The 25,450-nt window shown below is 44.4% G+C and overlaps 1 protein-coding gene across 3 annotated transcripts in view; it reads right to left on the bottom strand.

The window, feature by feature from the left end:
* Positions 1-206: 206 nt before the first annotated feature.
* Positions 207-25,450, bottom strand: part of LOC134353822 (transmembrane protein 178B-like) — a 112,027-nt gene continuing 86,783 nt past the window's right edge. For 2 of the 3 annotated variants that reach the window (XM_063062257.1, XM_063062256.1), the window contains exons 2-3: positions 19,593-19,706; positions 10,529-11,704 (exon numbers count right to left, since the gene is read on the bottom strand). In XM_063062257.1, the coding sequence (XP_062918327.1) occupies positions 10,665-11,704; positions 19,593-19,706 (1,154 nt within the window). In that variant the 3' untranslated portion in view covers positions 10,529-10,664. Of the gene's footprint in view, positions 9,295-10,528; positions 11,705-19,592; positions 19,707-25,450 lie in introns of those variants that run through there. The other variant, XM_063062258.1, reaches the window with a different exon arrangement.

The following is a 25,450-nucleotide window of genomic DNA, read 5'->3' on the forward strand; positions in this document are numbered from 1 at the left end:
AATTACTGTAAATTACAAAATAGTGCAAAAAAAAAGTGCTGTAATAAAGTGGAGATCTGATGGCAGAAGGGAAGAAGTTCTTTCTGAATCATTTAGTGTAGGTCTTCAGGCTCTTGTTCCACCTCCCTGATGATGGTAATCAGAAGAGAGCATGTCATTAATGATGGATGCCACCTTCTTGAGCATCACCTCTTGAAGGTGTCATGTAAATTTGTCTTTTTACTTACTAGCTTCTCCTTAATTACAGCTTGTCTCAACCACCTCCTCTTGTAATGAGTTTCACATTGTCTCCACAAATATTTCATCTGCATGATCAAATCTGATAAATCAGTGACCAACTCAAACTGATGGCCTTTGGTTTTGCTCTCCCGCACCGCCCCCATGAAATGTCAGAATCATATGTAATCTTTTAAGTCTCTCTGTGGCTACACCTCTGTTCATTTGGGATGTGAGAGGTCTAACCTTATATTTCTGGCTTGATTGGAAATGTTCTTCTGGTAGTCTGCTATGCCACTATTTTTAAAAATGATTTTTGACAAACATTGTAACCAATCACCAAGTAGTCCAGACGTAGTTTACTCTCTCATTTCCAGCCCCTGCACTACCAGTCGTGTTATTTTACTGGTGTTATTTGCACCCACACTTTCTCCTTTATCCCATTTAGGCTTTTATTTTCCGTTAGCATTGATTTCATTTTATGACCAGAAGTCAGTACGTGGAATCAATTCCATGTTCACTGTACTAATGTATTGAGGTTTTTCAATTTGCTGCAGATGGTAAAGATCATGTATGTAGAAATTATGGTTTCATTCTAAAAGCTTGAATACTATATACTGTTAAAAACCAGTGCATTCTGCCAGCTGCCTTTTTGCTCTTCTGCTCTGTCTTGCAGCCAGCTGGCTCTTCTGATCCCCTAACTCCATACTCTGATATTATTCAGATGTCTGTTGTGTGACATCTTGTGGGAGACCTTTGGAAATTCACATAAGTTACACAATACAATTACCACACTATCTCCAAGAAGTTTACAGGTCTGTGAGCAAGATTTTATTTTTTATTTATTGTGTTTTCTTTCTATTACTGCTGTTATTAAGTGGATGGCTCTAGTTTGTTGGATATTTTTCTATCTCCTGCTTTTAAATATAGCTATCTACAATTCTTTGACAAACTCCTTTACGTAACAGATTATCAAATGTGTGATTGTGCTTCGATTACTTAAGATTTTATTAATATGCAGGTGTACGTCTATTTCCTGTGTTTGATTATTTAGTATTTCTATATTTTAAAAGCAGTTATGACTTATAATTTCATTTTCTGGTGTCATGTCCACTGGTCTCTCCATACTAAATAGCAACACAATTTGATGTTAAATGCTTCTGGACTCAAAAGTCCTTTATTGATCAACATGAGCAAAGATGGGCTGAGAGACCTTGATGTAAATTTCTAATTTCTTTCTTCATTGATTTTTATCCCTGGTGTTCTTTGTCCCCTTTCACACCCCAACCTTCCTGTGGTATATGTGGTATAAGTCCTGACGAAGGGTCTCGGCCTGAAACGTCGACTGCGCCTCTTCCTATAGATGCTGCTTGGCCTGCTGCGTTCACCAGCAACTTTGATGTATGTTGCTTGAATTTCCAGCATCTGCAGAATTCCTGTTGTTTGTGTTTATTTTGCAGTTTTGGTTTTGTTTTCATTACTTGATCATTACTTAATTTCATAAATCCTTTGTACTAAATGATTTTTAAATGGTCTTTATACAGTGCCTTGTAAAGATATTCAGCCCCCAACCCTTAAAATGAGTATCATTTTAACTGAAAATTTATATTTGTGAATCACACACGTCTTATTTTTTCTCACCAGAGTTCAAAAAACAGAAAATTGTAAAGCATGAATAACTAAAAATTGAAAAATTGAAATGTCAGCAGTTCAAAAGTATTCATCCCCTTTTTCTCAGTACTTAGTTGAACCACCTCTGGCAGCTATTACATCCAGTAATCTTTTTGGATAAGTCTCTATTAGCTTTGCACAATGTGATGGAGAAATATTTGCCCATTGCTCTTTCCAAAACTTGCTGAAGCTGTGGCAGTTTAGTTGGGGAGTGGTAGTGGACAGCAATCTTAAGGTCTTGTTAGAGATGTTCAGTTGGGTTAAGGTCAAGACTCTGACTGGGCCACTTGAGGACATCAATTTTCTTCATTTGAAGCCACTCCATGTTTGTTCTGACAGTCTTGTACCCTTCCCTAGGTTTATGCTTCTCTATTATCACTTCCTGGGCTTATCTTGAACTCTCTTTTGTCTTCATTTTGGTTTGGTCTGTTGAAAATGTACCATACTGTTGGACCTTCGAGAGTAGGGTTATTTATTCTTATGAATTCATTGAAAACAGGTGATCCTCCAATTCTCTACATCAGCAAATTGGGTGACTTGGTATTGCATTTGAGAAAGGCATAGGGAGTTGAATACTTTTTCAGCCTCACAATTTCAGTTTTTAATTTTTTTGTGAATTGTTGACAGGGCATCAGAGGATTTGAGGAGAAGGCAGGTGTATGTGGTTGAGTGGGATTCAGGATCAGCCATTAATGGAATGGCAGAGCAGACTTGATAGGCTGAAGGGCCTATTTCTGATCTTACGTCTTATGGTTTTGACAGGTTTTGGAATTTTTCTTTTGATTTGACATGATGCACAATGTTTTGTAGATTAACCCAAAACTCCTACTTCAATATATTTAAGATTTAGAAAATGGCTGTAAAATTTAGGCTGTAAAAAGTGAAAGTAGTTGTGGGGGCTGAATACTTTTTCAAGGCATTGTAATTCCTGTACTTGTCCTGTGATTTGTTACATTTCTGTAGATCCATCATGTTAGGTTACCCTTGTTTGTACTTTGACCTAGGACCATGTTTTAAGTATTTCCCTTTTGCTGTTGTGTGTCATTGCTTGCCACCTGGTGTTTGATTTTCTGGGTCATTTCTCAGCCCCTTGTGATCAGCTCTTAAATCTACCAACTTTGACTTTGTCTTCTGCTTTCATTAATCATTATAGTAAGACATAATTACTGTTGCCGAGATGTTCCAGGACAAATCCATTTTTTGTGTTATTAGAGTAGTGAATCCTCACAGTACACAATGGAATGCAGCTCCTATACCTGTCTCTTCTGGCCAGTTTGTTTTGGGATATTTAGTTTCTCCTTTTTTTTTCCCCCCCACCCCTGGATTATTACTGTCCTTTCACCTCTTTCCACAATCTGTCGACACAAATTGCTACTTCCACTTTTAGATGGACTGTGTTTTCTTTTGTGCCTGCTGCTTAGATTTTATTTCTGCTGTATTTGTGGCTGCATTGTATTATTCTGTGCCCGTCGATAACATCTGGTGGTTTGAGGATTGAGTGGTGGTGTTGCTGGGGGGGGAGCAGCATGCTTTTCAGGGATCCATGGATGCCAGCTTCTGTCCAGCTCACTGGTAAAACACTAGTTTGCGGAACTTCGAGGGGAAAATGCCAGGCTGAGAGTAAGCTGGGGTGGTATGGTAGTGTGGAGCTACTAAGCTGCAACAACCTGGATTAATTTCCTGTTGCAGCCGGTAAAGAGTTTGTATGTGCTCCTTCTGACCACATGGGTTTCCTTTGGGTGCGCTGGTTTGTCCCACATTTCCAAGACATGGTTAGTAGGTTAATTGGGTGGCACAGGCTTGTTCTGGTGGAAGGTCCTATTACTGTGGTGTATCTCTAAATCAAAATAAAATTAGACAACAAGAAAGTGTTAGGATATGATGGGTTGAACATCAGTCTGAGCTGTAAGGTTTACCATTTTAGAGCTGTGTCTCAACAGGAGCATCAGAGTGAACATGATGTGATGTTACAAAGCAGAGTGTGTGGTCAGACTTAACAGGAATGCTTTCAGTTGTGGATAGTGTTCACACATAACAGGAACACATTCCCTGGCTCTCACTAAGTGGCACTGATCTCACTGTAGACTTGCTGCAATTTTGGATGATGATATGGGTGTGGAATCTGGGAGCAAGATACCTGCCCATATTCCCAGCCTAAGACTGGACCAAATACTATAACACCTAGGAGGTGTGTTGTTTGCTTAGGCTCAGACTCTTGACTCAGCGGGGGACTAATTCTTTGATCTTGTCTTTAAAGTCTGCTTCTTCTCACCATCTCTAGAATACCTGTGGTAGCTTGTCCATCCATCATTTGGATTGTGCAGCTGTTCTAATAGGGGTGTTGATGTTGCCCTGGCCAACTGGTGTCCCACATGCAATCCAATACTCCCATCTTCAGAGCAGTTGCCCACTGCCCTACCCCATGCTCCTGCACAGTCTGGTGCTGGGCTGCTTATGTTAAACAACTCTGCACAAAATGTGGTCCTCCAAAACCTCCCTGTATCCTTCCCAATGTTAATGGTTTAGTCTGACTCTATGCCTGCTGAACCCATGTCCAAGGGGTGGGGCGGTGCTTTCAGCTGGTAGAAGTACTGTCTCAGTCTTGATTTCTGGTGCATGCTCTCCCTGTTGTTGTTTGTGTATCTCCAGGGTGCTGGGGCAACAATAACACACCCTACTGAGTAAGTGATTGGTAGAATCTGGGCGCGGGGGGGATGTTGATGGGACTGTAGAAAAGGTAAAAAGAGTTGAGGTAAGGGTTGTGTAACTGGGTGGATCACCGCTGGCTCAGGGCTGTTTCCATGCTGTGCAACCTTTCACCTTTCATCTTCAATCACCTCTTAGATTGTGGTTAGGTTTGGCTGGGGTCATGGTGCTTGCTGCCAGGAAGGAGATCCTTGTGCCCTTGGTGTGCTTTGGCTGTGGAAGAGGTTTTGACGCATGAGTCTGCGGTAATTAAGTTTTGTGGATATGGTAACAGCCTGGGAGGAAGCTCAGCCAGGAGGGAGAAAAGGATCCACCAGTGACTGGAATCCAAGGTCAATAGTCCCTGAACCCAGCTCCCACACAGCTCAATGAACATACACAGTGACAGTTTTAACCAGAATAATACTACAAAACACTATCTTGTAATTAATTTTATTTTTGACCAACTGAATGCACAGTGTGTATATTACAATTTCAAACACTTCCCTGATAAAATCACTTTTTCTTGCTATAAACAATACATCTCAAATGGACATCACAATATTTTACATTGAACCAAACACATGTAGCACTGCACTGGAGTTTAATACAGTACACAGACTTGCACATCCCAGGGCTGCATGCTTCCGTTAAGAAATGATGTGACACCATGACAAAGCGCAGCAGGTGGAATGAGCAGGAAGAAGAGGCAGCGGTGTGGTGGTGATTTTCTCTGCTGCACCAAGGTAGGAGGAGGAGTTGGATCAGCAGCTGAGAAATTATGTTTCATTTCTCCAAGGTGTGATCAGTGAACATGCTTTTTCTGTTGCTAAGGTGGGGGGAAGGTGCTGGGGCTGGACTACCACAGAATACATAAATAAGTAGGGTACAGAAAGCATTATTATCCTTCAGTGTCCAGGAGTAATTTGTGTGATTTGTTTTGTTCCTGTAGCCTCATTAATTCCTGTTACATGGAGGTGTTGGCTCAACTACAAGGGCAAACACTAACCGCTCCACAACTCCTTTAAAAATAATTAGTTGGATAGAATTTTCAGTTGGTGCTTTCTGAAGCCATCAGACTTTATTTGGTCTGTTGGCTTCAACAGGCACCCGCAGAAAACTAAAGCCCATTCCATCCCCTCACTCAAATTACATTTTACCCATTTCAAACGCTTCCTATGGCCTTCAGACCTAATGTTACCCAATCACAAACCCTATCAGAATCCAGTGTTGCCTATTACCAACCCATTACCATTTCCACTATTCCCTGGAGTCCCCTTCAGAAACTAACATTACCATTCCCTGTATTCTCTGAGGCCCCCTATATTGCCCATTACCAACTATTCCCCAAGAGTATCCAGCACAAAGCATTGCCACTGCTCACGACACAGTCAGCTGGGCCTGCTTAGAGCCACAGAAACAGACCCTTTTGCTCATCCAGTCCGTGCCAACACATTTAAACTCCCATTGATCTGCATCCAGACCATAACCCTGCCATCCATGCACCTATCCAAACTTGTCTTAAATGTTGAAACAGAGCTTGCGTGCACCACTTACACGGCCAGCTTATTCCACACATGCGACCCTCTGAGTGAAGAGGTTCCCCCTAAACTTTTCACCTTTCACCCTTAACCCATGACTTCTGATTGTAGTCCCACCCAATCTCAGGTTTTTTCCACTATCTATACCCCTCATAATTTTGTATACCTCTATTGTCTCCCATCAATCTTCTTCATTCCAAGGACTAAAGTCCTAACCTATTTAATCTTTCCTTATAACTCAGGTCCTCCAGTCCGAGCAACACCCTTGTAAATTTTCTCTGTACTCTTTCAACCTGTTTACATCTTTCCTGTCGGTAGGTGACCAAAACTGCATACAATACTCCAAAGTCGGCCTCACCAATGTTTTATACAGCTTCAACATAACATCCCATCTCCTGTACTCAGTACTTTGATTTATTAAGGCCAATGTGCCAAAAGCTTTCTTTATGACCCTTTCTATCTGTGATGCCATTTTCAATGAATTATCGACTTGTATTCCCAGATCCCTTTGTTCTGCTGCACTCCTCAGTGTCCCACTCCTCACTGTGTAAGACCCACCCTGGTTGGTCCTACCAAAGTGCAGAACCTCACACTTGACTGCATTAAGTGGTCCACATCCCGCTGTAAGCTCTGGTCTTCCTCGCTGTTCGCTACACCCCCAATCTTGGTGTCATCTGTAAATTTACTGATCCAGTTAACCACATTGTCATCCAGATTGTTAATATAGATCACAAACAACAATGGAATCAGCACCGGTCCCTGCAGCACTCCACTAGTCACAGGCCTGTAGTCCGAGAGGCAACCATCTACAACCATTCTCAGGTCACAAAGCCAATGTCTAGTCTAATCTACTACATCATCTTGGATGCCAAGCGACTGAACCTTCTTATTAGGCTCCCAGGTGGGACCTTGTCAAATGCCTCGCCGAACTCCATGTAGACAACATCCACTGCATTGCCTTCATCAACTTTCCTGGTAACTTCCTTGAAAAAGATTGGTTAGACATGACTTGCCATGCATAAAGCCATGCAGGTTATCCCTAATCATTCCAAGTCTATCCAAATACTCATATATCTGGGCCCTTAGAATACCTTTCAATAACTTTACCACTACTGATGTCAGGCTCACTGGCCTATAATTTCCTGGGTTATTTCTTAGAGCCTTTCTTAAACAGGGGAACAACATTAGCTATCCTCCAGTCCTCTGTTACTTCACCTATCGTTAAGTATCTCTACCAAGTTCTGCACTCGCAATACATCCCACAAAGTCTGAGAGAAACCCTTGTAAGGCCCTGGGGATTTATCCGCCCTAATTTGACTGAAGACATCAAACAACATCTCTGTAATTTGTATAGCGTCCATGATCTTGCTGCTGGTTTGACTTGCTTCTGTAGACTATCCATCTCTCAAGTAAATACAGATGCCAAATTTCTATTTAAGATCTTTGCTCAATTCTTTTGGCTCCACACAGATTAACTTTCTGATCTTCTAGAGGACCAAATTTTCCCCTTGCAACCATTTTGTTCTTAACATTTCTGTAGAATCCTTTGGGATTTTGCTTCACCTTGTCTGCTAGGGTAACTTCATGTCTTTTAGCCCTCCTGTTTTTTTTTAAGGCCATCTTAGTGATTCAGTCCCTGCAGCATCAGCCATGCTACATCAGGTTTTGCGGTTTGATTGCATGGGAAGTGCTATTCTTAACACTGATAGTCATTGGAGGAGGACTTTAAAATCAGGGCCCAGGAGTTGGATGGAACCCTGCTCCTGATTGCACTCATGTGAAGCTTTGCTGCCTTCAGACGAAGAGCCCTTGGTACCTGTAACTAGTTGGGCATTGCAGGGCTCACAGGCAGCCTTGTCCACAGTGACAGGTGTCAGCTGTGTACTGACGACTGAGGTGAACACTTTTATATTGGCCCTGCTGTTTTAACCATTGCAAATAACGTGAGCTTTCAACCAGCGAGAAGGTACAAGGAGAGATGGAAGGTGGTATTCGACCACTGATGCTTCATTTCCTTTATCAAATGCATTTGCTAAATCTACACATTTGTTTGTGCCTTTGGGTGTGAGCAAGATGTGTTGGACTAAAACAACAGCAGGCGGTGTCAACAATTTCTCTTGGATAACATGGAGTGAACTGGGTTATGATTTACCCTGTTCCTGATCAGTCTGCAGTCGCTGCTCTTTCACTCCTCAAGCCTATGACAGCACAGATGTGATTACCAGCTACATAAGCTACTACAGCCCGGCATGACCTGATACCTTCCAGTACTGAGGCTCCTTTCACCCGATACTTAGCTTTGAGAGCCCTACTTTGTAAAGTGGAGAATAGCGAGAGGTTGCACAGTAAGCGGCAGCTTCAAACTGTTTATGGATTGTTTTATTTGGATTTTAATGAGTTTTATTATAAAATTGTGTAAAAGATCTAACCAAAATGAGTCAAAGGGCTTGACAATGATGCAATTTACATCGGCAGAAATCTGTACAGTGGGAAAAATGTTTTAATATTTGTACAAATACCAATGCACATTAGTCACCTTACAAAATACTACCTTGGACTGACCAGTCCCACTGCCCTCCCCTCAGCACCGTTTGCCTTGGTTAATTTGTGGGGTAGGAGAGGACAGCATCATCTAAACAAGTGAGGTGTTTATTATTCCTGGGAGACTGGAACAGTGTAAAGTAGTATCAAATTCATATACCATAAAGCCCAGGACATGAGATTTTCAATGTGTTAGTGAAAAAAATGTTTTCTTAAAGCTTTTAATGTATGAAAGCTCTTTATCACAAGTTATTCTACTAAATTACATTCAAGAAAACTGCTTAGTGTGAAAGTGTTTAAACATTTCTCACCACACCACCAAGCTCTGATCGCTGGTTAAGCCGATTGACACTGGGCGGTCCTTCATAGCAAGTCCTTGGCCACATAGTGTTTGGTCACATGGTGCTGCTCTCCACCCGCGCTTTGTGGACGGTGGTGTGTGGCGTGCTGAGGGATGGAGCGAGGGTGCAGAGGAAGCCCGCCAACAGGGTGAGTCCCAGGCCGCCCCACGCACAGAACATGGACCAGCCGTAGCCATGGCTGATATCCTCGGGCAGCCCGTACATGTGCCGAGGGAAGCGGGAGAGCTCGAAGTTGATGCCGGCCACACAGGTGCAGAGAGAAATGATGCAGCAGGTTCCTGGCAGGGAGAGAGTGCGGAGAGAATGTCTGGTTCTTTCCCCCAGACCGATACAGACACACAGCATTCCTCTAGTAAGGTCCTCGCCCCTCTCTCCACTGACAACCACCCACACCTTCAACTCATTTCAACCTACTGCCCTTCACTCTACCTCTCTGGTGAACCCAACGCCTCCTCCTCCTCACCCCGGCTGTTGCAGATAGTTTGGCCACAAACCTCATTAACATCATTTCCATTTCCACAATACACCTGAATCTCCTCTGCTGCTGAACACTGGCTCTCCAGAGTTAATGCCTCCTCTGTCCATGACTCATATAATGAGTCCTGTCCCTCACAACTGCTCTCCAAGGTCTGACTTGTGCCCCCTTCCCCATTAACCACTCCTAAGAGGAGGAATGGAATTGCTCCCCAAGAAAACAGCACTTTTTGAATGGTCTGTGGTTTCTTTGTGTTAAATGTTCTCATTTCTAGGTAATTTCTAAGGTAAGGACATGTTCAGCACAGCTTTGTGGGCCAAAGGGCCTGTATTGTGCTGTAGGTTTTCTATGTTTCTATGCCCCCAATTCTATGTATATTTAGGATCTTCTGCAGGTCTCTAACCACAAGGCAATTCACTCTTCCAGATGTGATTTTTAACTCCCACTCCTGACAGCATTGCCCGCATCCTGGACTGTGCAGCTACCACTCTAGCTCTCTGCTGCATTTGCCACAGCCAAGATGTGTTTCAACGCATGATGTCTGCACACAACCTTCCTGCCTCCCCTTCCTCTGCCCATCTGCCCGCTTTATTTCTCCGGATTACAGCATCGGAGATCTCTCTGGTGTCTTTGTTGCTCACTAGCAAATTCTGTTAAACCCCGTTTGAAGCACTTGAATATTTGCCAAGTACTTTAATAACAGGTGCGTCAAACACAATAACACTGTCATTCCAGAAGGGGAGGGATCACAATCAAATATCCGTGTTGTTCAAACGAGAGGGACCGAGGTTCAGTGGATGTACAGGATAGGAGTGTGAAAAGAGGGAGGGTAGGACCAAAAAGGAAGCATGCCTGGAAGTAGGGGTGTCCCTTAATGAATACGTTGCTTCAGTATTCACCAGTAAGAGGGACTTTAACAGATGTGAGGACAGTGTAGAACAGGCTAATATATTGGGATATGTTGACATAAAGGAGGATGTGTGGGAACTTTTGAAAAACATTGGAATAGATAAGCCTTCAGGGCCAGATACTTTTTTCTAGGTTAGAAATGGCTAATACCAGAGGGCATAATATTAAGGTATTGGAGGAAAGTGTAGGAGAGTTGGAGGGGATGTCAGGTAGCTTCTTTATATAGAGAGTGGTAGGTGCATAGAACACATAGCCAGGGAAGGTTTAAAAGGTGAAAGAAAATGGAGGGCTGTGTGGGAGGGAATCATTAGATTGTTCTTGGAGTAGGGCCAAAGGGATTATGCAGTGTTTTTCTGTGTTCTTAGTCTCCCTGGATAGACAGGAATCAGTGTATGGATATTTTCCTCCGTTTGATTGGCCCTGTTGCAGTGATCTCCTTACAACCCCAATGGTAGGCTTGCACTCTGTGTGACGACTGATTCTCTCCCCAGTGGTGGGCCTGTACTCTGCGTGGTGACTGATTCTCTCCCCAGTGGTGGGCCTGTACTCTGTGCGTGGTGACTGATTCTCTCCCCAATGGTGGGCCTGTACTCTGTGTGACGACTGATTCTCTCCCCAGTGGTGGGCCTGTACTCTGTGTGTGGTGACCGATTCTCTCCCCAGTGGTGGGCCTGTACTCTGTGTGGTGACTGATTCTCTCCCCAATGGTGGGCCTGTACTCTGTGTGACGACCAATTCTCTCCCCAGTGGTGGGCCTGTACTCTGTGTGACGACCGATTCTCTCCCCAGTGGTGGGCCTGTACTCTGTGTGTGGTGACTGATTCTCTCCCCAGTGGTGGGCCTGTACTCTGTGTGACGACCAATTCTCTCCCCAGTGGTGGGCCTGTACTCTGTGTGACGACCGATTCTCTCCCCAGTGGTGGGCCTGTACTCTGTGTGTGGTGACTGATTCTCTCCCCAGTGGTGGGCCTGTACTCTGTGTGACGACCAATTCTCTCCCCAGTGGTGGGCCTGTACTCTGTGTGACAACTGATTCTTTCCCCAATGGTGGGCCTGTGCTCTGTGATGACCGATTCTCTCCCCAGTTGTGGGCCTGTACTCTGTGTGGTGACCGATTCTTTCCCCAGTGCTGGGCCTGTACTCTGTGTGACGACCGATTCTCTCACCTCCCATGAGGAACAACAGGCCCGCTACGTATTGCATCAGGTCATGGTCCTTGCAGCAGCCCAGGATTCCAATGATCCAGCCAAACAGGATAATGGACACCGCCATACCAATAAAGCCCGCTGTCATCCGCCGCAGATCTGTCAGACAGAGTTAGATTTAGACAAAGAAACAGCGTTCTGGCACTGTACACTTCCCTGCACCATCCTGTCAGCAAAGCTACAACACAAAAACGTTTATCCAGTGGAGCCTGTGCCTCTGTTCAATGAGATCGCAACACCTTAATCTATTGTTTAACAAAACAACTCGCTTTATCGAGCTGGAATTGGCTGCTTTTGTGTGTTAACCCAGTACTGGAAGACCTCCCAAGTTCCCTCTGATGACAGTGATTGAACAGAGGAGTCTGAACAAAAGATATCACAAGAAGATGGTTCAACTCCAGAGCTGACATGACTCTAAGGGATGAGGTAAGAGGATCTGAAGCTTAGTGGCAAAGAGCAAGAGGGTACTGAGGAAGGACATGCTAAATGTAAAATTGGCGGCACAGCAAAGGACTGTCATCGGGTGTGTACTGGATCCTCTTAGCCCTCCGCAGGGTAGAAGCCAGTGTGTGGGACACTTTCAGTGTTACATAGAACAAAGAACAGTACAGCACAGGAACTCCCTCTATTCTTGGCCTGTTCACATAGCTGCCTCTTAAACGTAAAGACAAAGGTTTAAATCAGCATTCCAAAGGAGAAGATTTTCTAAAAGTATCCCAAGACAACAATTAATTTCCACTTGGGTAAAAAAACATAAATGATATTCAGCAAAGAATTAGTTAATGGCAATTCATGTTTGACTTGGTCATATTCTTTTATTGTACTTGAACTGCATTTGGTCATATCCTATCATTTGGTCGTATCCTATCATTTGGTCCTCCCTCCATTCTTCGCTACTGAAATCTAAGTTGTTTTCTCTCATCCACAGTTCTGGTAAAGGGCCCCAGACTTGAAACACTAACTGTGTCTCTCCACCGATGCTGCCTATCCTATCCTAGGATATTCTGTTTTCATTTCTGAGTTTCAGCATTTATAATTTTTTTGACTTCCAGATATAACAGTGGTTATGCTGTTGTTGTTAAGTGCCATCGAGTCATTGTCAACTCAGCAACCCTATGGATAGTTGCCCTAAATGAGTTTGATCCTCACAAAGGCGGTTCATTGTAGATAACGTTGTGTTCATTGCTGTCCTTATTGTCCATCCACCTGATCGGCAGCCTTCCTCTCTTCCGTTGTCCTTCTTTCTACCTTGGTATCCTTCCGTTATCCTTCCGTTACCAACGGTATCTCTTCCGTTGTCCTTCTTTCCACCTTGGTATCCTTTTCCATGGAGCTATGATGTGCCCAGTGGGTGAGTCTTGTCATTTGAGCCTCCAGAGAGAGAGACTTGGTTTGATCTCATTGAGGATTGATTTGTTTGTTCTGTGAGAAGTACAGGAGATGCATTCACGAGATTGGTACACAGTATATGAAATAAAGCATCCACTGTACCAAGTGTGGCAGTTATTGTATCCATGTCTAGAGTACTGAGAGCCTGACTTAAACACAGTAAAGTACTTCACTTTTCTTATTGTCCATCTGCGAGAGCTAAAACAGTCAAATACTTTCAGGACAAATACAGCAATGGACAGTTTATTGAAGACCACTCTGTTGGAGCAGGCAGTTACAGGATAGATGAAGCTTGATCAAAATTTTTTAAAAACCTGCACATGCTGGAAATCCAAAGTAAACCAGAAAATACTGGAAGTGCTGTTGCTAGCACAGCTTTAAAGTGTTTGAAGAAGTTTGAGTTACAGTATTTTCTTACAAGTGTGGTAGGTGTGTGGAATGCGTTACCAGCGGAGATGTGGAAAAAGATGCAATATAAAGGTTTAACAGTCATTTAGAGAGCCACCTGAACAGGCAGGGAATTGAGGAATATAGACCATGTGCAGGCAGATGGGGTTATATAAATGCTTATGTTTTTGGCGGTATTGAAGGTGGTGATGAATTGACATATAGGAGTGAGCTGGGAAATCTGGTTAAATGGTGCCACAACAACAACCTCCACATGAAGAAGACACAACCATGCCTCCTCTTTCTACACGTTTGTGCAGATTCAACATGTCACCAAAAGCTTTGACTAATTTCTATAGATGGATGATGGAGAGAATACTGACTGGTTGCATCACAGCCTGATACGGAAACACCAATGCCCAGGAAGGGAAAAGTTGCAGAAAGTGGTGGACACAGCTGCAGGCAAAGTCCTCACCACTATTGAGCATATTTACAAGGAGCACTGCCAGAAGGAACCAGAATCTATCATCAAGGAACACCTCATCCACGTCATGCTCTCTTCTCACTACTACCATCAGGCAGGAGATACACAAGCCTAAAGCTCCACACTACCAGGTTCAGGAATAATTATTACCCTACAACCTTCAGACTCCTGAACTCTCATAGATAACTTCAATCACCACAACACTGAACTGATTCTACAAGCTACACTCACTTTCAAGGATTCTACAACTCATGTCCTCACTATCAATATATATGATTGCACAAATTGTTTTCTTTTGCACACTGGTTGTCAGTCTTTGTTTATGTATAGTTTTTTTGTAAATTCTATTTCTATTTTTCTGTAAATGCCTGCAAGAAAACGAATCTCAAGGTAACATGTACGTACTTTGATAGTAAATTTTACTTTGACTTTTTCCTCTGGGCCCTCTTCAATGCTGGCATATCCTTTCTTATATTTCCTCCCAAACGGCTCTCAATACTCCAAGTGAGGTCTGACTAGTGCCTTATAAGCCTCAGCATCACACTCTTGCTTTTATGTGCCAGTCTTCTTGAAATGAATGCTAGCATTGCATTTGCCTTCCTCACCACAGACTCAAACCTGCAAGGGAATCCTGCACTAGTACTCCCAAGTCCCTTTGCACCTCTGATTACTGAATTCGCTCCCCATTTAGAACATAGCCTATGCTTTTATTCTTTCTACCAAAGAACATGACCATACTCTTCCCTACACTGTGTTCCACCTGCTACTTCCTTGCCCACTCTCCTAATCTGGCCAAGTCCTTCTGCAGACTCCCTGCTTCCTCAACACTATCTGCCTCTCCACCTATCTTTCTATCATCCGCAAGATGATAAGCCCCTTTATCCCCACTCTTTGCTTTCTGCCAGTCAGCCAATCTTCTGTTCTTACTGGTATCTTTCCTGTAACACCATATGGGCTTTTGTTTGGCAGCCTTGTGTGTGGCACCTTGTCAAAGGCTTTCTGAAAATCCAAGTAAATAAGGAGACTAATTCTTAGTCTATCCTGCTGTACTTCCTCAAAGAATTCCAATAGATATGTCAGGCAAAGTATTCCCTTAAGCCATACTGACTTTTTTGTCCTATTTTATTGTGTGCCTCCAAGTATCCTGAAAACCCATCCATAATAATTGCCTATAACATCTTGCCAACCACTGAGGTCAGGCTATTATGCCAATAATTTCCCATCTTTTTCCACTCTTCCTAAAGAGCAGAGTGACATTTGTGATTTTCCAGTCCTTTGGAAACTATTCCAGAATCAAGTGATACTTGAAAGATCACCAATGTCTGTGCAATCTCTTCAGCTACCTCTTTCAGAAACCTCGGGTGTAATCAGTCTGGCCCAGGTGACTTATCTATCCCTTTAGACTTTCAGCTTCTCAAGCATCTTCTCCTCTTTAGTCCTAATTAAGGGTCTAGGTCTAAAACAGTAACATTTATTCCTCTCCATAGATGCTGTCTGACCTGCTGAGTTCCTCCAGCTTTTCTGAGTGTGTGTTTCTCCTTAGTAATCACAACTTCACACACCTAAGTTCTCTGACATTTGAATTTATGGCATATTGCTGGTGACTTCCACAACAACACCGACTAGAGGGTCAGAGGTGGAGAGGGTCAGTAACTTTAAGACCATAAGACATAGGAGCAGAATTAAGCCATTTGGCCTTTCGAGACTGTTCCGCCATCCAATCATGGCTGATCCTTTTCTCCCTTCTTCAACCCCACTCCCCAGCCTTCTCTCCGTAACCTTTGATGCTGTGTCCAATCAGAAACCTATCAATCTCTGCCTTAAATACACCCAACGACCTGGCCTGCACAGCTGCTTCTGGTAACAAATTCACCACTCTCTGGCTAAGGAAATTTCTCTGTATCTCTGTTTTAAATAGAAGCCTCTCTATCCTGAAGCTGTGCCCTCTTGTTCTAGACTCTCCCACCATGGTAAATATCCTTTCCACATCTACTCTGTCTAGGCCTTTCAACATTCAAAATGTTTCAAAGAGATCCCCCCTCATCTTTCTAAATTCCAGTGAGTACAGACTATCAAACATTTCTCGTATGCTAACCCTTTCATTCCCAGAATAATCCTTGTGAACCTCCTCTGAACCCTCTCCAATGCCAGCACATCTTTTCTAAGATGAGGGGCCCAAAACTGTTCACAATACTCAAGGTGAGGCCTCACCAGTGCCCTATAAAGCCTTAACATCACATCACTTCTCTTGTGTTCTAGACCTCTTGAAATGAATTCTAACATTGTATTTGTCTTCCTCACCACCGACTCAAACTGCAAGTTAACCTTTATGGTGTTCTGCACAAGGACTCCCAAGTCCCTTTGCATCTCAGATTTGTGGACTTTCTCCCTGTTTAGGAAACAATCTACACATTTATTTCTTCTACCAAAGTGCATGACCATGCATTTTCCAACATTGTGTTTCATTTGCCACTCTCTTGCCCATTCTCCTAATCTGCCTTAAGTTCTCCTGTAGTCTTCCTGTTTCCTCAACACTACCTGCCCCTCCACCAACAAAATGTTGGAGGAACTCAGCAGGCCAGGCAGCATTTATGGAAAGGAGTACAGCTGATGTTTCAGGCCGAGATATTTCAGCAGTCCTGAAGGGCCTCAGCCCGAAATATCGACTGTACTTCTTTCCATAGATGCTGCCTGGCCTGCTGAATTCCTCCAGCATTTTGTGTGTGTTGCTTGGATTTTCAGCATCTGCAGATTTTCTCTTGTTTTCCCCTTCACCAATCTTTGTATCATCTGCAAACTTTGCAACAATCCATCTATTCGATCATCTAAATCATTGACATACAACATAAAAAGAAGCGGTCCCAACTCCGATCCCTGAGGAGCACCACTAGTCGCTGGCAGCCAACCAGAAAAGGATCCTTTAATTCACTTGCTGCCTCCTACCAATCAGCCGATGCTCTAATCATGCTAGTAACTTTCCTGTAATACCACAGGCTCTTACCTTGGTAAGCAGCCTCATGTGTGACAATTTGTCAAAGGCCTTCTGAAAATCCAAATATACAATGTCCACTGCATCCCCTTTATCCGATTTATAATCTCAAAGAATTCCAAAAGATTTATCAGGCAAGATTTTCCATAAAGGAAACCATGCTGCCTTTGTCCTATCTTGTCCAGTGTCACAAAGTACTGCATAACCTCAGACACGAGGAAATCTGCAGATGCTGGAAATTCAAGCAACACACACAAAAAATGCTGGTGAACACAGAAGGTCAGGCAGCATCTATAGGAAGAGGTACAGTCGACATTTCGGGTCAAGGAAGGGTCCCGGCCCGAAACGTCGACTGTACCTCTTCCTATAGATGCTGCCTGGCCTGCTGCGCTCACCAGCATCTGTTGTGTGTGTTGCTCCATAACCTCATGGAGTGTAACCTTTAAATTCCTGGACCCATCGTATCAATATAATTGCAAAGAAAGCATGATGGTGCCTCTACTTCCTCAGGAGTCTGGAGATTCAGTATGTCATCAAAAACCTTGGCAAACTTCTATAGATATGTGGTGGAAACTGTACTGACTGGCTGCATTATGGCCTGGTATGAGAATACCAATACCTTTGAGCAGAAATCTTACAAGATAGTTGATTTGGCCCAGTACATCACAGGTAAAACCCTCCCAACTATTGAGCACATCTACATGAAATGTTGCCATAGAAAAGCAGCATCCATCATCAAAGATCCTCACCACCCAGGCCCTTTTCTCACTGCTGCCAACGGCTAGAAGGTACAAGAGCCTCAAGACTCGCACCACCAGGTTCAAGAACAGTTACCACCCCTCAACCATCAGAATCTTGAACAAAAGGGGATAACTACATTAACTCTATTTCTGGTGTTCCCTCAACCGATGGTCTCACTTTAAGGATGCTTTATCTTGTTATTTCATATGTTTTATTTATTGCTATTTATTCATATTTGCATTTGCACAGTTTGTTGTTCATTGATCCTGTTTACAGTTACTGTTCTATAAATTTGCTAAGTATGCCTGCAGGAAACAGAATCTCAGGGTTGTATGTGGTGACATGTATGTACTCTGATAATTTACTTCGAATTTCAAAACATAAAATACATATTAGTTTGCCATTTCTTTGTTTCCAGTTACTGTATCTCCAGCATCATTTTCGGAGGTTCGGTGTCCACTCTTGCATTTCCTTTACTCTTCATATTTTATCTTTCCTCCCTAATTACTATTTTGTTGGGCTTCAGTTGTTTGGTTTTATGCTGCCTTTGACTTCTCTTGTCAGCCACTGTTGTCTTATCCTTCCTGTAGAATATTGCTTTTTTGGGATGAACTGATTCTGCATCTTCTGAATTACTCCCAGATACTCCAGCCATTGTTGCTCTGCTGTCATCCCCTTCCAATCAGCTTTGTCCAGCTCCTCTCTCATGCATCTGCAGTTACCTTTACTCAACTGTAATGCTGGTACATCCATTTTTAGCTTCTCCCTCTCAAACTGCAGGGTGAATTCTATCAATTGATCACTGCCTACTAAGGGAACCTTAAACTTAAGCTCCCTAATCTGTTTCATTATACATCACCCAATGCAGAATTGCCTTTTCCCTAGTGGGCTCAGCCACAAGCTGCTCTAAAAAGCCATCGTATAGGCATTCAACAAATTCAATCTCTGGATCCAGCACCAACCTGATCTTCCCAACCTACCTGCATATTGCAATTCCCCATGACCATTGTAGCAGTGTTCTTCCTACATGCCTTTCCTATCTCCCATTGTATTTTGTATCCCACATCCTCCTACCAAGGTCTTTTTACCCTTGCAGTTTCTTAACTCTACCCACAAGCATTACACATCTCCTTCTAAGGATTTGATTTCACTTTTTACTAACAAAGCCATCCCTCCTCCTTTGTCCACATGTCTATCCTTTCAATATGATCTATATTCTTGCATGCTAAACTCTCAGCTGTGATCTTCTGTCAATCATGATGCTGTGCTGCTGACAAAAACATACCTGCCAATTTCTAACTGTGCTACAAGATAAAATACTTTTTTCATATATTACATGCATCCAAATCTACCATTCAGTCCTGTATTCACCAGCCTTTTTCAATTTCATATTCCTGAAGTTAAATTCTTATCCCTTGCTAAATGTTTTGTCATATTGGATACAGTTATAGGAGATGAGGATAATTTCAATGGGATTCGACATGGATTTCTGAAAGTAAAATTGTATTTGACAAATATTTTGGGAGAGATCCAGTGGAACAGATGAGGAAAAACTAATGTTTGTAGTGCATCTGGGTGTTCAGAAAGCTTTTGATAATGTTCTCCATAAAAAGTTAGTGTGTAGCATTAAAGTGGAAGGTACCGGGACAGAGTATTGGCAGAGATTGTAAATTTCAAAGTGGGAAAACAAATTTTCAAAGTGGGAAAATTTCAAAGTGGGAAAAAACAAAGTGGGAATAAATGGTTCTTTTTTAGAGTGATCAGACAGTGATCAATAGAGTATGGTGCTGGGACCCAGCGGCTCACCACGCAGAGAATGACTTGAACTTATTGTAATAGGGAACCATTTAATAGTCTTATAATGGTGGGGTAGAAACTGGCCTGGTACGAGCTTTCAGGTTTTTGTATCTTCTGCCTGATGGAAGCGAGGAGAAGAAAGAAAAAAACAGAGAAATTGCTGTAACTCGGGATCCCAGTCCCCTTGCCCAGGTACTTACGTAGTGCATGCCACTCATCCTGTCGAATGCTCATGGTTAAATTGATTGGGAGATTCTGTGGGACAGTTGAGGAGGAGTAATGGTATTTCACTGGCATACAGCGCTGTACGACCCCTGAAACACAAGCACACTACCTCAGGCACAGTGTTAGTCAACAGGAACTCTTATCAAAATTTCAGTTCAGCATCTGATCAATTATTACAGATTACATTACCCTCTCCCAAAATCTGCTGATTCCCTGTCCCTGCAGTGACAAGCTACAGTCTAACAGCACCGCACTAGTTCTGTCCCCGCAGTGACACGGTACAGTCTAACAGCACCACACTCTCTCTGTGACTGTAGTGACGCGGTACAGTCTAACAGCAACACTCTCTGTCACTGTAGTGACAGGGTACAGTCTAACGGCAAACCTCTCTGTCACTGTAGTGACAGGGTACAGTCTAATAGCACCACACTCTCTTTGTCACTGCAGGGACAGAGTACAGTCTAACAGCACCACACTCTCTCTGTCACTGTAGTGACAGGGTACAGTCTAACAGCACCACACTCTCTCTGTCAATGTAGTGACAGAGTACAGTCTAACAGCACCACACTCTCTCTGTCACTGCAGTGACAGGGTACAGTCTAACAGCACCACACTCTCTCTGTCGCTGTAGTGACAGGGTACAGTCTAACAGCACCACACTCTCTCTGTTACTGCAGTGAAAGGGTACAGTCTAACAGCACCACCCTCTCTGTGTCACTGCAGTGACAGGGTACAGTCTAACAGCACCATTCTCTGTCACGGTAGTGACAGCGTACTGTCTAACAGCACCACACTCTGTCACTGTGGTGACAGGGTACAGTCTAATAGCACCACACTCTGTCACTGTGGTGACAGGGTACAGTCTAACAGCACCACTCTCTGTCACTGTAGTGACAGGGTACAGTCTAACAGCACCACACTCTCTCTGTCACTGTAGTGACAGGGTACAGTCTAACAGCACCACTCTCTGTCACTGTAGTGACAGGGTACAGTCTAACAGAACCACTCTCTGTCACTGTAGTGACAGGGTACAGTCTAACAGCACCACACTCTCTCTGTCACTGTAGTGACTGGGTACAGTCTAACAGCACCACACTCTCTCTGTCACTGTAGTGACAGGGTACAGTCTAACAGCACCACACTCTGTCACTGTAGTGACAGGGTACAGTCTAACAGCACCACACTCTCTCTGTCACTGTAGTGACAGGGTACAGTCTAACAGCACCACTCTCTCACTGTAGTGACAGGGTACAGTCTAACAGCACCACACTCTCTGTCACTGTAGTAACAGGGTACAGTCTAACAGCACCATTCTCTGTCACTGTAGTGACAGGGTACAGTCTAACAGAACCACTCTCTGTCACTGTAGTGACAGGGTACAGTCTAACAGCACCACACTCTGTCACTGTAGTGACAGGGTACAGTCTAACAGCACCACACTCTGTCACTGTAGTGACAGGGTACAGTCTAACAGCACCACACTCTCTCTCTCACTGTAGTGACAGGGTACAGTCTAACAGCATCACACTCTCTCTGTGACTGTAGTGACAGGGTACAGTCTAACAGCACCACACTCTCTCAATCACTGTAGTGACAGGGTACAGTCTAACAGCACCACACTCTCTCTGTGACTTTAGTGACAGGGTACAGTCTAACAGCACCACACTCTCTCAGTCACTGTAGTGACAGGGTACAGTCTAATAGCACCACACTCTGTCACTGTAGTGACAGGGTACAGTCTAACAGCACCACACTCTCTCTCTCACTGTAGTGACAGGGTACAGTCTAACAGCACCACACTCTCTCAGTCACTGTAGTGACAGGGTACAGTCTAACAGCACCACACTCTCTCTGTCACTGTAGTGACTGGGTACAGTCTAACAGCACCACACTCTCTCACTGCAGTGACAGGGTACAGTCTAAAAGCACCACTCTCTCTGTGACTGTAGTGACAGGGTACAGTCTAACAGCACCACACTCTCTCAATCACTGTAGTGACAGGGTACAGTCTAACAGCACCACACTCTCTCTGTGACTGTAGTGACAGGGTACAGTCTAACAGCACCACACTCTGTCACTGTAGTGACAGGGTACAGTCTAACAGCACCACACTCTCTCTCTCACTGTAGTGACAGGGTACAGTCTAACAGCATCACACTCTCTCTGTGACTGTAGTGACAGGGTACAGTCTAACAGCACCACACTCTCTCAATCACTGTAGTGACAGGGTACAGTCTAACAGCACCACACTCTCTCTGTGACTGTAGTGACAGGGTACAGTCTAACAGCACCACACTCTCTCAGTCACTGTAGTGACAGGGTACAGTCTAATAGCACCACACGCTGTCACTGTAGTGACAGGGTACAGTCTAACAGCACCACACTCTCTCTCTCACTGTAGTGACAGGGTACAGTCTAACAGCACCACACTCTCTCAGTCACTGTAGTGACAGGGTACAGTCTAACAGCACCACACTCTCTCTGTCACTGTAGTGACTGGGTACAGTCTAACAGCACCACACTCTCACTGCAGTGACAGGGTACAGTCTAAAAGCACCACTCTCTCTGTCACTGCAGTGACAAGGTACAGTCTAACAGCACCACACTCTCTCTCTCACTGTAGTGACAGGGTACAGTCTAACAGCACCACACTCTCTCTGTGACTGTAGTGACAGGGTACAGTCTAACAGCACCACACTCTCTCAGTCACTGTAGTGACAGAGTACAGTCTAACAGCACCACACTCTCTCAGTCACTGTAGTGACAGGGTACAGTCTAACAGCACCACACTCTCTCACTGCAGTGACAGGGTACAGTCTAAAAGCACCACTCTCTCTGTCACTGCAGTGACAAGGTACAGTCTAACAGCACCACACTCTCTCTGTCACTGTAGTGACAGGGTACAGTCTAACAGCACCACACTCTCTCACTGCAGTGACAGGGTACAGTCTAACAGCACAACTCTCTGTCACTGTAGTGACAGGGTACATTCTAACAGAACCACTCTCTGTCACTGTAGTGACAGGGTACAGTCTAGCAGCACCACACTCTGTCACTGTAGTGACAGGGTACAGTCTAACAGCACCGCACTCTGTCACTGTAGTGACAGGGTACAGTCTAACCGCACCACACTCTCTCTGTCACTGTAGTGACAGGGTACAGTCTAACAGCACCACACTCTCTCTGTCACTGTAGTGACAGGGTACAGTCTAACAGCACCACTCTCTGTCACTGTAGTGACAGGGTACAGTCTAACAGCACCACACTCTGTCACTGTAGTGACAGGGTACAGTCTAACAGCACCACACTCTGTCACTGTAGTGACAGGGTACAGTCTAACAGAACCACTCTCTGTCACTGTAGTGACAGGGTACAGTCTAACAGCACCACACTCTGTCACTGTAGTGACAGGGTACAGTCTAACAGCACCACACTCTCTTGGTCACTGTAGTGACAGGGTACAGTCTAACCGCACCACACTCTCTCTGTCACTGTAGTGACAGGGTACAGTCTAACAGCACCACACTCTCTATGTCACTGTAGTGACAGGGTACAGTCTAACAGCACCACACTCTCTCTGTCACTGTAGTGACAGGGTACAGTCTAACCGCACCACACTCTCTCTGTCACTGTAGTGACAGGGTACAGTCTAACAGCACACTCTCTGTCACTGTAGTGACAGGGTACAGTCTAACAGCACCACACTCTCTCTGTCACTGTAGTGACAGGGTACAGTCTAACAGCACCACACTCTCTCTGTCACTGTAGTGACAGGGTACAGTCTAACAGCACACTCTCTCTGTCACTGTAGTGACAGGGTACAGTCTAACAGCACCACACTCTGTCACTGTAGTGACAGGGTACAGTCTAACAGCACCACTCTCTCTGTCAGTGTAGTGACAGGGTACAGTCTAACAGCACCACACTCTGTCACTGTAGTGACAGGGTACAGTCTAACAGCACCACTCTCTCTGTCAGTGTAGTGACAGGGTACAGTCTAACAGCACCACACTCTGTCACTGTAGTGACAGGGTACAGTCTAACAGCACCATACTCTCTCTGTCACTGTAGTGACAGGGTACAGTCTAACAGCACAACTCTCTGTCACTGTAGTGACAGGGTACAGTCTAACAGCACCACACTCTGTCACTGTAGTGACAGGGTACAGTCTAACAGCACCATACTCTCTCTGTCAGTGTAGTGACAGGGTACAGTCTAACAGCACCACTCTCTCTGTCAGTGTAGTGACAGGGTACAGTCTAACAGCACCACTCTCTCTGTCAGTGTAGTGACAGGGTACAGTCTAACAGCACCACACTCTGTCACTGTAGTGACAGGGTACAGTCTAACAGCACCATACTCTCTCTGTCAGTGTAGTGACAGGGTACAGTCTAACAGCACCACTCTCTCTGTCAGTGTAGTGACAGGGTACAGTCTAACAGCACCACTCTCTCTGTCAGTGTAGTGACAGGGTACAGTCTAACAGCACCACACTCTGTCACTGTAGTGACAGGGTACAGTCTAACAGCACCACTCTCTCTGTCAGTGTAGTGACAGGGTACAGTCTAACAGCACCACACTCTGTCACTGTAGTGACAGGGTACAGTCTAACAGCACCACTCTCTCTGTCAGTGTAGTGACGGGGTACAGTCTAACAGCACCACACTCTGTCAGTGTAGTGACAGGGTACAGTCTAACAGCACCACTCTCTCTGTCAGTGTAGTGACAGGGTACAGTCGAACAGCACCACTCTCTCTGTCAGTGTAGTGACGGGGTACAGTCTAACAGCGCCACACTCTCTCTGCCAGCAGGGAGGTGCTCACTGCCAAGGAAATAATCTGCCTCTCACCCCTAAACAAAATTCCAGTACAACGCAGTAGTGTGTTGATCCCAGTGGACTGCAAGCATCACATATATTCTCTGTGGGAACAAACCATTCTCGGAGAAAGTATCACAGTGGACTACATAGCTGCAGACTGCCTTTCTCCTCTGTACTCTTTTCTTACTCAGCTTGATTGCACAGCTCAGTGTCTGTTTTCAATTCACCACCCCCCCCCCAACACACACACATTGCAACGCCTCACCACCTCCCTACCATCTGTTGTCCAATCTAGCTGCATCCTCACCCAGTCCTTCCCCCCATGACAGGTGGTGGCTTTGCAGTGCGTTGTCCATAGTGACAGCGTACAGTCTGTCAGCAGACACAGCACAGACACGCAATGAGTCCGCTCACAGCCCTCTCTCAATTACCATGCCAACTAGTACCAGTGCACAGAGTGTCCACACAAGTAGACAGGGTGGTGAAACTAGCATGCTGGTCTTCATCAGGCAGGGCATCGAGTGTAGGATAGCACATTATCTTGCAGTTATGTTAAGTCATTCGTGAGGCAGCACAGAGTCAGTCACCCTGCTACACGTAAGACATTGTCAAGTGGGAGAAGGTACAAGCACTAGTAATTTACAAGCACTAAAGAGCCAAACTGTTGAGAGAGGTTGACCATAATGGATTGTTATTCCTTGAAGGGGTGACCTTATAGAACGGTATAAAATCATGAGGGTTATGGATATGATAGACAGTTCTAGTCTTTTCCCCAGGGTTGGGGGGGGGGGTCCAAAATCGGAGGGTACATTTACCAGATAAGAGGGGAGAAATTTAAGAGAGATCTGAGAGGCAAGTAGTTTATTCATAGGGTGCTGTGGGTCTGGGATGAACTGCCCAACAAAGTGGTCAAGGCATGTATAATTACAACATTGAAGAGGCGTTTGGACGGATTCATGGAGGAGAGTGACTTGGAGGGTTATGGGCCAACAGGACGAGCAGGGGTTGGTACAG

This window comes from Mobula hypostoma, chromosome 11, assembly GCF_963921235.1.
Source record: "Mobula hypostoma chromosome 11, sMobHyp1.1, whole genome shotgun sequence".
NCBI lineage: Eukaryota > Metazoa > Chordata > Chondrichthyes > Myliobatiformes > Myliobatidae > Mobula > Mobula hypostoma.